This window comes from Microcaecilia unicolor, chromosome 8 (genome assembly GCF_901765095.1).
Source record: "Microcaecilia unicolor chromosome 8, aMicUni1.1, whole genome shotgun sequence".
NCBI lineage: Eukaryota > Metazoa > Chordata > Amphibia > Gymnophiona > Siphonopidae > Microcaecilia > Microcaecilia unicolor.
The window spans coordinates 95,553,933-95,571,564 of record NC_044038.1 but is presented as its reverse complement, the minus strand read 5'-3'; the positions used below and the strand labels follow the sequence as shown (position 1 = coordinate 95,571,564).

General features: G+C 45.9%; 1 protein-coding gene across 2 annotated transcripts in view; it reads right to left on the bottom strand.

The window, feature by feature from the left end:
* NPHS1 (NPHS1 adhesion molecule, nephrin) overlaps positions 1-17,632 on the bottom strand; it is a 387,780-nt gene that overhangs the window by 94,359 nt on the left and 275,789 nt on the right. For both annotated transcript variants that reach the window (XM_030213102.1, XM_030213103.1), the window contains 3 exons: positions 15,854-16,035; positions 15,027-15,086; positions 6,464-6,586 (listed from right to left, as the gene is read on the bottom strand). In XM_030213102.1, the coding sequence (XP_030068962.1) occupies positions 6,464-6,586; positions 15,027-15,086; positions 15,854-16,035 (365 nt within the window). The remainder of the gene's footprint in view (positions 1-6,463; positions 6,587-15,026; positions 15,087-15,853; positions 16,036-17,632) is intronic.

The following is a 17,632-nucleotide window of genomic DNA, read 5'->3' as shown; positions in this document are numbered from 1 at the left end:
CAAATTGGTCCAAATGGTCCACCAGTGCAGTGAAGTGCGGCAACTGGTGGAGAGGCGGATGACATCTTCTAGATTCCCGGTGGCTTGAAACCACTGGGAAGCTAGGGTCCATTGAGCAGATCTCATGTGAAGACGAGCCATGGGAGTCACATGAACTGTGGAGGCCATATGACCCAGAAGTCTCAACATCTGCTGAGCTGTGATCTGCTGAGACGCTCTGGTCCGAGAAGCCAGGGACAGGAGGTTGTTGGCCCTCGCTTCGGGAAGGAAGGCCTGAGCCGTCTGAGTATTCAGCAGAGCTCCTATGAATTCCAGAGACTGGGCTGGCTGGAGATGGGACTTTGGGTAATTTATCACAAACCCCAGCAGCTCCAGGAGGTGAATAGTGCACTGCATGAACCGGAGAGCTCCTGCCTCCGAGGTGTTCTTGACCAGCCAATCGTCGAGATATGGGAACACGTGCACTCCCAGCTTGCGTAGATATGCCGCAACCACCACGAGGCACTTGGTGAACACCCGTGGGGCAGAGGCGAGCCCAAAGGGCAGCACACAATACTGAAAATGCCGTGTGCCCAGACGGAATCTGAGATACTGTCTGTGAGCTGGCAGTATCGGGATGTGGGTGTATGCATCCTTTAAATCCAGGGAACATAGCCAATCGTTTTTCTGAATCATTGGCAGAAGGGTGCCCAAGGAAAGTATCCTGAACTTCTCTTTGACCAGGTATTTGTTCAGGCCTCTCAGGTCTAGGATGGGGCGCATCCCCCGTTTTCTTTTCCACAAGGAAGTACCTGGAATAGAATCCCTGCCCTTCCTGCCCGGGTGGCACGGGCTCGACCGCATTGGCGCTGAGAAGGGCGGAGAGTTCCTCTGCAAGTACTCGCTTGTGCTGGGAGCTGAAGGACTGAGCTCCCGGAGGACAATTTGGTGGAGGGGAGACCAAATTCAGGGCGTATCCGCACCGCACTATTTGGAGAACCCACTGGTCAGAGGTTATAAGAGGCCACCTTTGGTGAAAAAATTTCAACCTCCCTCCGACTGGCAGATTGTCCTGTACGGACACTTTGATGGCGGCTATGTTCCCATGGATCCAGTCAAAAGCCTGTCCCCGGCTTTTACTGTGGAGGCGCAGGGGGCTGCTTAGGCGCACACTGTTGACGGGAACGAGCACGCTGGGACTGTCCCTGTGCCTGATGAGGCCTTCGGGCCGGCTGGGTGTACCTACGCTTGTTATAGGCGTAGGGCGCAGCCTGCCTGGCCCGGGAAAAACGTCCACCTGCTGAGGTGGATGCTGAAGGCGCCCAGTGGGAGAGCTTGTCGAGGGCGGTTTCCCGCTGATGTAGTTGGTCCACCAACTGCTCGACCTTCTCACCAAAAATGTTATCCCCCCGGCAAGGGATGTCGGCCAGTCTCTGCTGGGTGCGGTTGTCCAGGTCAGAGGCACGCAGCCATGAGAGCCTGTGCATCACTATACCTTGGGCCGCAGCATGAGATGCCACGTCACAGGTGTCATATATACCCCTGGACAGGAACTTTCTGCACGCCTTCAGCTGCCTGACCACCTCCTGAAAAGGCCTGGACTGCTCCGGGGGGAGCTTGTCGACCAGGTCCGCCAGTTGCTTCACATTATTCCGCATGTGGATGCTCGTGTAGAGCTGGTAAGACTGGATGCGGGTCACGAGAATGAAAGATTGGTAGGCCTTCCTCCCAAACGAGTCCAGAGTGCGAGACTCCCGCCCCGGGGGCGCCGAGGCGGTATCCCTCGAACTCCGTGCCCTCTTGAGAGCAGAGTCCACGACCGCCGAGTCATGAGGCAATTGGGGCCGCATTAACTCTGGGTCCGAGTGGATCCTGTATTGGGACTCCACTTTCTTGGGGATGGTGGGGTTAGATAATGGTCTCAACCAGTTCCGAAGCAGTGTCTCTTTGAGGACATTGTGCAACGGTACCGTGGAGGACTCTCTAGGTGGTGATGGATAGTCGAGGACCTTGAGCATCTCAGCCCTCGGCTCATCCACAGAGACCACAGGAAAGGGAATGCAAATAGACATATCCCTGACGAAGGAGGCAAAGGAGAGGCTCTCAGGTGGCGAGAGCTTTCTCTCTGGTGAAGGAGTGGGGTCGGAGGGAAGGCCCACAGACTCCTCTGAGGAGAAATATCTGGGGTCCTCCTCCTCCCCCCACGAGGCCTCTTCCTCGGTGTCGGACATGAGCTCCTGCAGTTCAGTCCTCAACCGGGCCCGGCTCGACGTCGAGGCACCGAGGCCTCGGTGGCGTCGTCGAGCGGTGGACTCCCGCGCCGGCGGGGATGAAGCTCCCTCCATCGATGTTGACGGGGACTCCACCTGCGTGGCGGTCGAGACCGACGCCGCAAGTGGCGTCGGCGTCGAAGGCCTCGGCACCGGGCTAGAGCACGCCGAGGGCGCAAGCACCCCCGGCGCCAGCACAGTCTGGCGCATCAGCCCTTCCAGGATCCCCGGAAGGATGGCTTGGAGGCACTCGTCCAGGCCCGCTGTCGGAAAAGGCGAGGGGGCCGGTAGAGGCGTCGGTGCCGGAAGCTGTTCGGGTCCAGGAGACTGCACCGAAGTGCTGGCACCCTGACGTGGCGGTACCTCTACTACAGAGGGGGACCTCTCCTCTCGACGCTGCCGCTTCCTCGGCGTCGACTCATCCCTGGCGCCGGGAGCCGGATGCGTCGTGGTCGACCGATGACGGTGTTTCTTCGCCTTTTTGCGGTGCCCGTCATCGGCGCTCGGTGGAACCGACGAGGAGGAAGACGATCCCCCTCGGCCTCGAGGGATCGGGTCCGACAGGGTTCGGTCCCGAGGGCCCTGGGTAGAGGGAGTGACCGGGGCCGATTGCCCACGCGGCCTCTCACCCCTGCCTTCGCCGGAGGACCGGCGGGCCGACGGGACCTGTGCTCCTGGGGTCGATGCCGTCGGTGCCGATTTCGTGGACGTCGATACCGATGCCGTCGAAGTCGACGTCGAGGGGCCGGCGCAAGTTCCAAAAAGACGGTCCCGAAGAACTTGCCTCGCTACCTGTGTCCGTTTCCGGAGACCGAGACACAAAGTACACGTCTTGGTATCGTGCTCCGGCCCGAGGCACTGGAGGCACCAAGCGTGTCGGTCTGCGAGATATGCCGGCCGCACCGACCACACTTTTCAAATCCACTCGGGACCTTCGAGGACATTGACGAAAAAATCGCGTCAGCGAAGTCAAAGTCGTCGATGGTGGCGGTAAAAATCACACCTCGAAAATAAATCGACCGCGCGGCCACAAGGCCGCAACGCGACGCCCCCGCTAAGATACAAGGGAAAACAAGTTAGCAGGTTTTTTTTGGTTTTTTTTTCTGAAGGAAACTAAAAAAGAAAACGGAGAATCAACGAAAAAGAGAAAATTCGCAGCGAAAGCGCGATCCAATTTCCGGGGCTGACAGAGAGAGAGATGAACGCGGCTCTCTCCAGCGCGGAAAAGAAAAGACTGAGCGGGAACGGTCGCGCACGGGCGGGAAGGCGGCCGCGCATGCGTGGTGGGTGTGCCCTGCGTGCGGGACCACCCGCGAAGTTTTCTTCCGGTTGGTGGGGGCTGCCGTGGACGTCAACCCAGTCATGAGAATAAGCAGCCTGCTTGTCCTTGGAGAATAATCTAAATCATAGTTACTTGATGCTAGGGTCCACCTTAGGAATCAGTACTCTAGAAAGAAATCTAAGTGTCATTGTAGACAATATGCTGAAATAAGGGAAAGGGGATGGGACTTGATATACCACCTTTTTGTGGTTCTAACCAATGTGGTTTTACACATTATATACAAGTACTTATTTTGTACCTGGGGCATTGGAGGGTTAGATGACTTGCCCAGAGTCCTTGGGAGTTGTAGGGGGAATTGAACTCAGTTCTACAGGTTCTCAGGCTGCTGCACTAACCATTAGACTACTCCTCCACTCCAATCTTCTGCCCACTGTGTGGTGGCTGCCAAAAGAGCAAACAGGATGCTAGGAATTATTGGAAAAGGATGGAAATTAGAAAAGGTTCAAAGAGGGGCAACCAAAATGATAAAGAGAATGGAACTCCTCTCATATGAGGAAAAGAGACAACTGAGGAGGGATATGATAGAGGTCCACAAAATCTTGAGTGGTGTAGAACAGGTAAAAAAAGAATCAATTTTTTACTCTTTCAAAAAGTACAAATACTAAGGGACACTCAATGAAGTTACATGGTAATATTTTTAAAATGAATATGAGGAAATATATTTTGTCACTCAATGAATAGTTAAGCTCTGGAACTCATTGCCAGAGGATATGATTACAGCGGTTAGCATATCTGGGTTTAAAAAAAAGTTTGGACAAGTTCTTGGAGGAAATGTCCATAGTCTGCTATTGAGACGGACATGGGGGAAGCCACTTTTTGCCTTGGGATCGATAGCATGGAATCTTATTACTCTTTGGGATTCTGCCAGGTACTTGTGACCTGGATTGGCCACTGTTGGAAACAGGTTACTGGGCTAGATGGACCATTGGTCTGACCCAGTATGGCTATTCTTATATTCTTATGTATATTAAGTCCAGCATTGAATATCCAGGTCACATTCAGCCCTCAGCTGTCAGCGGCTTAAATACCACTGACTGCAATGGGCTGAATGTTGTGTGTGTGTGTGGGGGGGGGGGGGGGGGGGGAGGTTATTTTAATCACTTCCTAAAATCAAATTTTCAATAATATCTCTTTAACAATCCATTAATTCAAAGAGAGCCACTTAAATGGTACCATTTTTTTCCCCAAATATCCTATCACTAACAAAGATTTTAAAAAATATGGCATTCAATTTGGTTACTCTTGACTTGCTGTTTATGTTGTAAAACTTAAACAGAATGGAACACACAAAAAAAACATATGGCTCTCAAAACTACCCAACACTAATGATGTTTCAGCCTCAGCCTGCCTCAGGGGTCTCAAACACTTTCCTCTTAATTCTATAATCTTAGACCCTAAATGAATACTAGCCCTTATACAGTTAAATGTAATGCACATGCATTTTCTCCCAGTTTGTGAGAGAATTGCCTTTAAAATGACTTGTTTTGCTTTTAAAATATTTCAAGGAGACATATTAGAAGACTTTATTTCACTAGTACGCTATTTTTTTTCTATTAAGTTGGTCAGGAGTAAGATCACCCAGTAACTGTTGGATATACTGAATACAGAAAAAGCCAGTAACTTGAGTAAGACCATATAGTGAGTCTAGCAGAGCTGGGATTTGATCTCACGAGTCCTAGGATTTGTCCTTTTTCATAGCTTGCTGTTGCATGCACTCTATCTCCTCACTTTCAATTGTTCATTAGCAGTACAGTGAAGGAGGATGTTGTGATACTGAGGCAGCATGGGCAGAAAAATTATATTTGTTAATTCTATTTTAACTCTTCAGTCCTGCAAGTGATGGAGGAATGTCATATGGTTTTAATTATTCAAATGTCTAGCTTTTGCTAGGCTACAGGTTAGAAAGGTCAGAGAGAAATGGAACTTTCACTGTCCCTTTTTGGGGTTAATGTTAGTTCAAAGGTATTAGTTTACCACATCTGTATACCATTATCAGTAAGGCATACTGAACGGCTTTGTAGGCAGATTAAAGGATTAGTTTAAAGTGCTTAGAAGAAAATAGTTAGATTTTAGAAGTTCTTGATATGTAGATTTTGTCTTATAAGGAATTCTGATTTCTGTTTATTTTAGAATATGTTTTATTCTGTGTAATTAATAAGTTCTATTTCTATGTAGAATATTCTTTTAAATCCAGTGTCCTGACTTTTCAAGTGGAGCTTTGTCTGCAGTTTTAAGAGGTCAGCATCTGGTTTGAATTATCTACAGTCCTAGCGAGTTCTGTGAAGGAAGCTAATAGGTGAAAGAGGTCAGAAAAGTCAACTTACTTCCTTGATGGATTATAGCAAAATTTATAGCAAAATGTAGGACTGTATGCCATTAAGCAAGACTGGCCCCTTAGCCCCTAAATGAACCCAGTTTAAGCTATGACTGGGATTATGTGAATAATAATAAAATGCCAAGAGATAGGTGCCCTATTGTCTAGCGTGAGAGGCCCCAGGTCATAGGTTAGTTTGGGAAAATATCTTAAACCTATGTAACTGATATTTTTGAATATATGTGTAGAGATGATTGGTTCAGACAGGGTAATCAATCTATTCTTTACCATCTGGAAAGTAAGGGGGGCTAGAGGGGTTTAAAACTGTATATAACTGGGAGCAGAAGCAGTTTACGTCAGAAGAGAGCTGAAGAGGACAGACAGAAGCCACAAGACACAGAGAGCTGAGAAAGAGAAGAAGAGACTTAGTGCTGATGTCCTACTTTGTTTGCTGGCAAATAAAGAAGATTTCTCCCTCATTCTGGTGTGTGGTGTTTGACTCTTGAAGTACCACAGATTCTGCTAACAATAGTGGTAATTCCTGCAACAATACAGTACCTGCCAGGGGATGGATGTAACACTTCCGGATGAAACACCCCAGGAAAGATGCATTGGAAAGAAGAAGGATGCCCCCAGCTACAGATAGGATGGCAATGAGGTACAATGGCAACGCATATGCTTCTAGGAAAGGAAACATTAAAAAGAGAAATTAGTTCCATTCTGGATCTACAGGGTTATATGTAAAAGCCTGCAATCAAACAGGAAAATGTCAAACATGAGGTGCTGAGTAAACTGGGTTTGAAAATCAGATTGCACTGCTGTCACAGATTGTCTGTCTTGGCCAGATGGCAGCGTGCACAGGTGAAAGGGCACATCCTGTGATTGTTTCTATCTATGTAATGGTGATAGTCATTGCAATCTATAAATGAAGCTGGTTTGCTTATTTTCCCTAAGTAGAGATATGTGGTAGCCGTGTTAGTCCACTCTTAAAGGTTATCAATAGAAATCAAACAAAATAAAACATGGAAAAGAAAATAAGATGATACCTTTTTTATTGGACATAACTTAATACATTTCTTGATTAGCTTTTGAAGGTTGTATTAAATGTATTAAGCAGTGGAAATACAATGGTAGATTTCAACCCTCAGCTGTACTTAAGCATGTGCACTGTTGGGTGTACTCCTTCCCCAATCTCTCTCATAGGTACTTGCCAATTCTGTCTATTGGTAAATCTGCCCCTGAACAAAAGCCTAAAAATAGCCCTAGGACTGCTTCTTTTTTTTCATATGGGAAATTTGGTATGTTATTTATTTTTGTTACATTTGTACACCGTGCTTTCCCACTCATGGCAGACTCAGTGCAGCTTACATATTGTTTATAGGTACTTATTTGTACCTGGGGCAATGGAGGGTTAAGTGACTTGCCCAGAGTCACAAGGAGCTACCTGTGCCTGAAGTGGGAATTGAACTCAGTTCCCCAGGACCAAAGTCCACCACCCTAACCACTAGGCCACTCCTCCACTATGTGCATATTTTTAGGTGGTCGAAAATTCATTTAACTCACATACCACTGGCTTATGTTTATAGGAAGTAAATTTATCTCTGTATGTTCCGGAGCCTGAGGAAAGAGTTACTCGGTGGAATACATTCACATGTAGAAAGTTGTGAGGCATGAAGCCTCTGTTCAGCACATTACAACAGGCTACTAAGGAGAGTGTCATTATTAGTTTTCCAATTACGTTGAAACTTTTGGAATGGATGTAATCAATACTGTTTGTATAATTGTTCTCTTTTACTATGAGTGTTTTTTCTGTACTCTGCCCAGGGCCAGCCCCCCCCCCCCCCCCCCCCCACCTCAGTTCTCACCCATATCAGCTCCCTTCTAGCCAATGAGCCTGTCTGCATAATCCCAGCAGGGAAGATGGAGTCAGGGTCAGTCCCCACTTGTTCTTGCCCTTGTGACTGCCTTCTTCAAAATGGTGTTGCAAGAGGGTTCAAGCTGTCATATAAGAGAAAAAGCCCCCCCCCCCAGTAGTACTGCAAGACTGCTACTAGGTGTCAGTGGTACCATTTTGAAGAAGCCTGTAGTCTAGATCATCAATACACCTACTGGGAAAACTAAACAAGTCAGATTATTAAACATCCCTACATAGAATTTCAATGCTAACAGAATACCTACTTTTATTTTTCTAATCATGTTGATCTCAGTCATTGGTTTCTGCTTTCCTCCGTCTTCTCTTAGCTCTCCTTCCAGGGTCTTCAGTCCATCTGATACTTCTTCTTTTCTCTTGTGTCTTCCTCACTTTCTCTCCTACATCCATCTTGCACATTGATTTCTACCTCTCAGCTTGCTTCCATTTATGTATCATCCTATGTATCATCTGTTCCTCAATCTCCCTTTTTTACTGCGTCTCGCTACAGTTTTTCACCATTTTCTCTCAGCACCCATTCCCCATCTCTCTTATTTTCCACAGCCTTTCAATAACTTGCTCCTCCCCGTGTCCAGCATCTCTCCCCATTTGACCAAAATCTCCCCCTCACATTTCTCTATTTAGCATCTTCCCTCTTTTGCTTTCTCTTCCTATTCCCCTGTGCCTAGAAATCCTGTCTCTGTCTCTCTCTTTCTCTTTTCCTTCCTTGCGTCCAGCATCTCCCTCTCTCCCTCCCTCCCTCTCTCTCTGTCTCTCTCCCCTCCCTGTGTCTTGCATCTCTCTCTTTCTCTCTCTAACCTCTGTGTCCCACATCTTTTGCTCCTCACATATCCTCCCTATGTCCAGCAACTTTCTATATTTATCTTCCCTTTGTCTGCATCTCTCTCTCTCTCTTCTCCCTTTGTCCAGCATCTTCTCCATTTTCTTTTCTCTTATGTAGCATCTGCCTTCCTCTTTCTCTCCTCCTGTGTCCAACATCTTCCCTCCATCTCCCTATGCCCCCTGAATCCAGTATCTCATCTCTCAGTTCCCATCTCTCATGTCCAGCATCTCCCCTCTCAATTCCCACCTCCTGTGTCCAGCACCTGCACTCTTTCCCTGTCTCTCCCAAAATCCATTTCCTTCTGCCCCATATCCAACATTTCCCTCCATCTCTCTATGCCTCATGTCCAGTATTTCCCATCCATCTCTGTTTCCCTCTTTGTCTAGCCATCCTCCCTCTATTTCTTTATATCCCCCTGTCTCCATATGGTCTTTCATGGCCAACATCTCCCTTCAATCTATGTGTCCCATCTCCTTTGTTCTTGTGTTAAACATCTCTTTATTCTCCCCTCATATCCAGCATCTCCCCTCTATCTTCATATGCCCCTCACTATGTTCCATATCATCCTTCTATCTTCCTATATCATCCTATGTCAAGAATTTCTATCTCCCAACTCCCACCTCTCATGTGTCCACTATTTGAACTCTCCTGATCTCTTCACATATTCAGCATCTGCACTGTCTTCTCATCTCTCCCCATATCCAGATTTTACCCATTTCTCTCTCTGTCCAACATCTTCCCTCCATCTCCCTGTGTCCAGAATTTCCCTTACAACCCCCTTTGATCCAGCATCAGCCTCCCATCCCCATGTCCAGCATCTTTTTATGTTCCTCCTATGTCCTGCATCTTTCCTCTTTCCCCTCCATCCCTAAGTCTAACATCACTCACTCTCTCTCTTCTCTTCCTCCCGCCATCCCTTAGCCCAACATCATTCCCTCTCTCTTCCCTCCCGTAGTCTAACATCTCTCCATCCCACCTCCCATTTTGCAGCATCTCTATCTCATTTTGCAGATCTCTCCATTCTCCCTCACATTTTCCAGCATTTTCCCTTACCTCCCCTCCATGTCTGAGTCTAGGCCCAACATCTCTCCCTCTCTCTTCCCTCCTTCCCCTCCACCCTGAGGTCCAACATCTCTTCAGCTCTCCTTCCTCTCTCCCAATGCCCAGCATCTCTCCCTCCTATCCCCTTACCTCTAGGTCTAGGTCAAACATCTCTCACTCCCCTCCTCCTCCCATTTGCTCTCAGGTCCAAGATCGCTCCTTAACTCTTTCTTCCCCACCCCTCGCCTATTGTTCATCAGGTCTTTCTCTATGCCTAGGTTGGGTATCTACCCCTCTTTCTTTTGACCCCCCCCTCCCTACTTGCCTGTGATACAGCAGCTCCCCACTCTATTTTCAAATGCAATTTTCCTCTCCCAAGCAATGGCAGTAGTAGCATTTTACATAATGCTGCCTGCATTGGCCCCAGTGTTTTCCCTCTGCCATGCCCTACATAAACAGGAAGTTACTTCAAAGAGGGTGGAGAGTGGCAGAGGGAAGATGCTGGGGCCTATGCAGGTGGAGTTACTGAAATTTTACAACTGCTGGTGCTTGGGAGGGGGAAAACTGCATGTAAATGTAGACCGGGGTGGCCTGAGAGGGAGGGGAGTTGTAGGACCTGGGGTGGAGGGTAGGCAGAGAAATGTGATATGTTGGAGGGAAGAGAGATGCTGCCACTAGCCACAGGGGCATGGAGTTGTCTGCTGCAAGGGAGCTGGTGAGGCACACTTTCAATGTCCTTGAGGCTTAGTACTCTGAGATAGTGCTCACCTGGCCCTTGCCTTGAGCCAGCCCTGACTCTGCCTTGGGTAAAGGCAGAATAGAAATGAATGAATAAATATATAAAATAAACATTTTGGAGCACTCTGTGCAATTAACTGAAATCTAAAGTTAATGGATCCTCTTTTAGAAAAAACGAAGTACTATATTTTAGGGAGGCTTTTGATAGTGTTACATAAAAGATCTCTGATGGTTTATTTTTTTCAGTCTTTATTCTGGTGTAATATCCTTCATAACAATATTGAAACATTGTGGTAGGCCTTTTTTTATTTAAATGACAGCTGTGGCATTTAAAAATATTCCAAATATTCACCACTGCTATCTGAATTGCAAGTGGCACTGAATATCTGGCTAAGTGGCAAGAGGCCATACTCTGGATAGCAGCGATATCCAAACAGCTGTCTGGATGGCTTTATGGATAAAGTTAGCAATTTTTCTAACCTAACTATTCAGTTAATTATCTGGTGTGAATTTCACTGCTCTCCAAATACTTGTTGCTAAATTCTTGTTTCGCCAATGCAACATCCTGGATGGTGCAAAGGAAGTCCTTAAGGATATTCAGATGCATCATCCAGATAGTACTGCTTAAGGAAATTATGCAGACAACAGCTGCTGTTATCAGGGATAATTCCTTTTGATTATCAGGCCTACTTTTCAGTAGTTAGCTTTACTTTTTTGGAGCATTTTCCATTAGATACAGCTGATGTTTTATTTCTGATGTGCTTATTTTTGTTGTCGTTTTCCTTGTTTTTTTTATAATTGTAGGTTTTTGAACTAATTTATTTTATTCAGCAAAAACTGACAATCTGGGAGAAACCTTTCACCAATGGCAAGATCACAATAAAACAATAAAAGGCTTTCATTTCTAATTGCATTACTGTTGTGTTAAATAGGATGGTTTTAACATTTTTTGGCTACTGGTAAATGATGTAAGTTATGAGCCACATTTTGCATAGAATATCTATGTAGAAATTGAGAAGGTCCAAGTCAGGATATTCTGAGTTTCCCAAGAATTTTACAAAAGACTCCATGGAATACAGAGGGGTAGATATTCAAAGCAATTTAAATGGCCAGGAGAGGCTCCTAGCCATTTAAATCACTTGGTTGGGACTAAGTGGGATATTCAATAGCACTTAACTGGATAGTGCCAATGAATATTCCCACTAACTGTGCTAAAGTTAGCAAGTTAAGGGCCGGCTGGGGACAGAGTTTGGGTGGAGCTGTGACCAAGTCAGTTAGGAAAGAAAAAAAGCTGTCCTAATTTTATGCGGTGAGGTTAACCGGGCACCAATTTGAATATCGGACGGTGCCTAGTTAATCTCCAGGTAGCGGTTGATAAGGTCCAGCAGCTCTCCTACCCCCCAGAACTTCAGAACTCCTGCCACCCCCCCCCCCTAAAGAAAATCTAAGCTGGTCCTCCTAGGCCCACATTTGTGGGTCCATGCTGGTCTAGGGGAAAATGGGCAGGGGCAATACCCAATCGCTCCTATCCAGCACAGCCTGCTTTTCACTATGGCTTCCACAACTTCTAGCGGCAGCCTCATGATACTTTAGCTACCCCCCCCCCCCCCCCACGAACTAAATATCAGCCAGAGATGTTTTGTAAAATACAAATATCATGTGCTTGCCAGCATGCCCAGCTGCAAAAGCCATTTCATTAAAAAGCATGTTCAGAAAAGGAATGGTATTATCTGGGGTTTACACATATAAGCATTGGCAACTCATCTGTAAATGCCGATTGAGCAAAAACAGAGAAGTGGGAAATAGACCAGGCAACCCAGAGACAAACATTTTTCTGTTTGTAGCTGTATCAGCTTGATTACGCACCAACGCATTGCTCACCTAAAAGTCTTTTTAAAGACCAAATTGTTCCTTTTTCTTGAATTTATGGTTATTGACCATTTGATGATGTTGCATTTTATTTAAAGACTCCTGATGCAGGCTACCAGCCAAAACACGGTGCTGTGGCGAGTCTGCACCTCATAATCGACTGATCTCTCCTCATTTGTCTCTGGATTGCCTGGTCTATTTCTCACTTCTCTGTTTTTGCTATTGCTTCCTCAAGGGATCCTCGGTGTTCCCCCGCCTCAGCGGACTCTCACCATTGCTGATTGAACAACATACGCTGATATTTGCATATACACATATTGGATTTCACAAAACTATATGTAACAGAGGAACCTATTAAGGAACCAAGTGAAATAACTCTTTTTTAAACATTTTGAGGTGGTGGTAAACACCACAGAGTTGCCCCCTCAGCCAGTGGTTTAGACCCCAAGTCCAGGTTAGCAGGCAGCTGATAGTTATGCATGCCTCCGAGTAGGTGTAAATGCCAACAGGGAAATATTTAAAAATATACGTAAAATGAGAATACAGCCCAAACTACAACCAGAACACACTCCCTGTAAATCTGTGCAACCCTCAACATCTGTACATGTCAATAGTGGTAATCTAAAATCAGCATTTCCACATATATGCCATTTACAGGCTTCAGAACTCTTCTAAAATGACATCCTATAAGTTACTGTTTTAACAACAGCAGAGATAGTACATTTCCCTTTCCTGATGAGGCCCAGGGGACGGTGTGTTAGGTGATCATCTTTTGGTGTCCTGGTGCAATGTCATTAAGGGGTTAGCTTTGTTGTTTTATTAGGCATGTTTATTGTAATCCACCCAAAACTGTAGATGGTGTGGATTATAAATTTAAAAAAAAAAAAATAAAATAAAGATGTTGACTTACTGGAGGTAATTTCATTAGGAGCTGCCTAAAGTTACGTCATAAGTACATGTCTAAATGCCAGTATTCTAGTTATGTATGCGCATATGTGAACACAAACCCATGTAAAAAATAATCTGGCTATATGCAATCTTGTCCATATGCACATATCTTTGAAAGCACATGCTTCACAAATAGGGGTTCATATGAGCAGAGTTTGAGCAGTGCATTTATGCACATTGTGAGAAGGGAGAGGCTGTCCTACCCTGGTTAGGCCCCTAGAGGGCGCTGTTCCCCTAAAATGTCCAGGGAGAAGGGCTGGGTGAGTTGCTGAAGGGAGCCAGTAAGGGGAGGTATAGCTGGAGGTCGCTAGGACCGAGGAGAGTCCTGGGGATAGAAACAGGTGCAGCAGGTTATGGGCTGGGTCCTGTTTGGTCATTAACCACTTAATACCCCACCTGAGTGTGAGGGGGGAGGAGGAGAGCTAGCAGCTGAAGAAGAGAGCTGGTAACTGAAGCAGGAGAATCCCCATGAGAAGTACTGGCTGAGCCCTTTGGACTGGTGGTGAACTGTGAGCAAAGCAAGGAAGCTGACTGGGGTAAGAAGGCCCTAGATTATCAGGTATAAGAACTGTGTGTTACAAGGAGGGACTGTGTGTCCAGGTTACAAGGAAGGACTGGGTGTCCATGTTACAAGGAAGGACTGAGTGTCCAGGTGCTTAAGCTGGAAGATTGAACTGACTAGGAAAAAATGTTTAAGCTGGAAGGACTGTTTAAGCTTGTAAAGGTGTTTTAAGCTGGAAGAAGTGTGCCCCAGGAAGGGGGAATAAAAGATTTGTATGAGAAATATCCTGTTGGTGAGACCTGACTGTGTTTGCCTTTTGAGAAGCAGGTCACCCTGAGCAGAAAGGGGTAGTAGAATAATTTGCATAAACTCTGCATACTGTGAACCAGCTCACCCTGAGTGAAAGAGGGACCTGGGATCCTGAGGTGGGAGCTTCAGCTTCACAACATAGAGGTGAATTCTATAAATTGTGCCTAAAAAATTGGCATGGAAAAAAAACACAAGCGCTATGGCACGATTTACAGAATAGCACTTAAGCACAGGGGTCACATGTAAATTTAGGTGTGTCCATTTGCACCAAAGAAAACGTGGTGTAAATGCCCCTGCCTAAGTTTATGAGGGAACCCCCTTATTCTATAATTGCACACGTAACTCGATTCCATGCCCATGACCCTCCTATTTCCGTGCCCCCTTTTCCAGAACTCCTGTGAATTTTTGGCGTGGATCAAGTGCCTAAATTTATATGTGCACATATTAATTGGTTTCAACTTGCACCAATAATTGCTTGTTAAAAAGTGAATTATTGGCATTAATTGGCTCATTATTCAATTAAATTGTGCACATGCCCAAATTTGCAAGTAAAATTTTTGACAACTTTTATAGAAGTAGGGGAATAATTTATAAAATGCTATAAGCGGATAAAACAAGCAAGGTAGAAAGAAATTGCTTCCAAGCTAATTTGTTATATACACTACAACATGTAAACATTCATTAAAATGTTTATAGTGTCTTTGTGCAGACCACAACCTCTCTTATTCTTTACTTTTATAGAACAGGCTCCAAATAAGCATCCTTTAGGTGCCTAAGTATAGTCACTCTTTTACAGAACTGCCCTCATTATGTCTGAGGCTGGTAGGGTGGTGCAGTGACGACAGTACTGCCATGTTTATTAATACAAAGAGTACTTTGGCCCATTCCTCCTTTCCTTTTCCGTTTATCTGCTGTCCCTGGGGGAGGGGGGAATAGTATGAAAAGTGATGCATGACCTCACCTGGCTTGGGTAAAGTAGGAGCACTAGGAGTCACCCAGGGAACGTCTGGCATTATTTTCTCTGAAAGAGATGATTATGATATCAGTACAGTAGTTATAAAGCAAGTAGAGCAACAGTGACCTTCCCTCTACAGAACAGGTTCTAAGGGTTGCCAGGGTTTGAATCAGGTGCTGCAGAGTACTTAGTGCAGCTGTTAAGCCAAAGAACTGGTGAACATAATAACATAGTAGATAGCAGATAAGGACCAAAATGGCCCCTCTAATCTGCTGCTCAAGGTTGTAACTGCCACTCCATGAAGATTACCCACCCATGCCTCCATTTATGATTGAAGATATGGCATCTTCAATAGGTGACTGGCTCTTCCTCCAAACATGAGAGATGCCATGAGAAACTCTGACTGGGCCAGAACATGACAGGTTCATATTCAACCTCCAGTCAGAGATCTAACAGCTGCAAGGATCCTTTTCTGGTATAAACAGTTCCTCCTGAGATTTTGCCTGTTTCTCAGCTTCTTTGTTGACACCTGTGTTTGGACCTCTTGCCTGGTATTCTCCTGGACCTTAGTTTTGTCTGGGACCTCAACCTTCAAACGGGTCTCCAGCTCCAACATGCACTGTAGGCCTTGCCCTGATCAGGAACCCTTGATGGGTTACATAGACTCCGTATTTAAGGTATCTGTTACTACCTCAGGTACCCATGTGTCTCCTAGTTACCTAACACAGGCATAGAACAAATCTCTGCAGTTTCCTTCTCTATATATGGCCTCCTGCCCCTTTGCTAGGCTACTTTCCCGCTCAACATCCATCTTCTCTCAGATTCTTAGGTACCCTGTGTTGTGACAGTCAGCACAGCACCACCATCAGCATAGTCACTTTCTCCGAGGATATTGATGGCATTGACAGAGAAGTTGTATGGTGTGTCTGGATTCAGGCCTGTGATGGTGAAAGTTGTAGCTTGTGGTGGAAACACATCAACATACATGAAACTGGGAGCCTCCTTCCAGTGGTACCTAAAGAAGGAGAAACATGTGCAGGTAACAGAAGTCTCCTTATACACCGAAACATATATATCCAGACTTCTCCCCACATACATCCATTACTTCTTAGACACACTCTTCTGCTACTTACTTCCCATACTTGGCCTTTTACACCTACCCCTTCCCCTGTACTATACACATAACTCCTACCCCTTCAATCTCCACCCATCATATACGTCATAGCCTTTCCATCTCTGCCCATGTCCCTCCTACCTTTTTTGTCTCCACCTGGCATACACCCAATCAAAGCATAGAACATGACAGCAGATAATGAGCAGGCAGGGCTCTTATGTGCAAAATGCAGTTCTTTCTTTCCTCTCCCCATAACAACTGATCAACACTGTGGACGAAATGAAGGAGCAACTAGAACTGGGAGCCCACAAAGCAGTAGGTAAGGATCAGAGCAAAGCCAAGGAGTAGCCTAGTGGTTAATGCAGTGGACTTTGATCCTGGGGGAACTGAGTTCGATTCCCATTGCAGCTCCTTGTGACTCTGGGCAAGTCACTTAACCCTCCACTGCCCCTAGTACAAAATAAGTACCTGAATATATGTAAACTGCTTTGAATGTAGTTGCAAAAACCTCAGAAAGGCGGTATATCAAGTCCCATTTCCCTTTTCCTTCTTTCCCTGATCTGTTATTTCCCTTCCTGTTCTCCAGTCAGCCTGGTTGCAATATAGACAGGAGGGAATGGCTAGAACTTGGAGTAGAGGCTTTGTACTGCTCTTGCCTGCTATGTTCCTCTCCTCCTATACCACAACCAGCAGCACTGGAGGACAAAAGTGGAGGGGGGAAGATGGAGCTGAAAAGAGCCACTCATCTCTCTGCTCCAGTACTCCCTATCCTGTCCTCTCCTCACCACTCCTGGGGTCCTCTGGATTAGAGGGCTTTTACCTTCTGTCTAAAAAAAGGAGCAAGAATGGACACTGCACCAAGCCCAGCAGATTATAGTGCTTTATGTTTTATTTACATTTACTATACCACTATAACTGAGCACAGACCTAAGCAATTCACAGACTAAATAATAAGAGCTACAAAGGAACTACAATATTAAAACAGGAAAGCAAAGGAGCAACAATTGATGAAGAAAAAGCCAATTGATGAAGAAAAAGCCAATTGATGAAGAAAAAGCCAATTTGCTAAATAGATACTTTTGTTCTGTTTTCACTGAAGAAAACCCTGGGGAAGGACCGAGAGGGACTAGCAAAAGTACACCTGAGAATGAGGTGGATAGAGCGACATTCACAGAAGAGAGTGTGTATCAACAACTTGGAAAGCTGAAGGTGGACAAAGCCATGGGGCCGGACGGGATCCACCCCAGAATACTGAGGTAGCTCAGAGAGGTTCTGGCAGGTCCTCTTAAAGACTTGTTTAATAAATCCTTGGAGACGGGAGAGGTTCCGAGGGATTGGAGAACGGCGGAGGTGGTCCCTCTTCACAAAAGTGGGGATAGGGAAGAAGCTGGAAACTACAGGCCGGTAAGCCTCACTTCGGTTATTGGAAAAGTAATGGAAGCGATGCTGAAGGAAAAGATAGTGAATTTCCTGGAAGCCAATAAGTTGCAAGATCCGA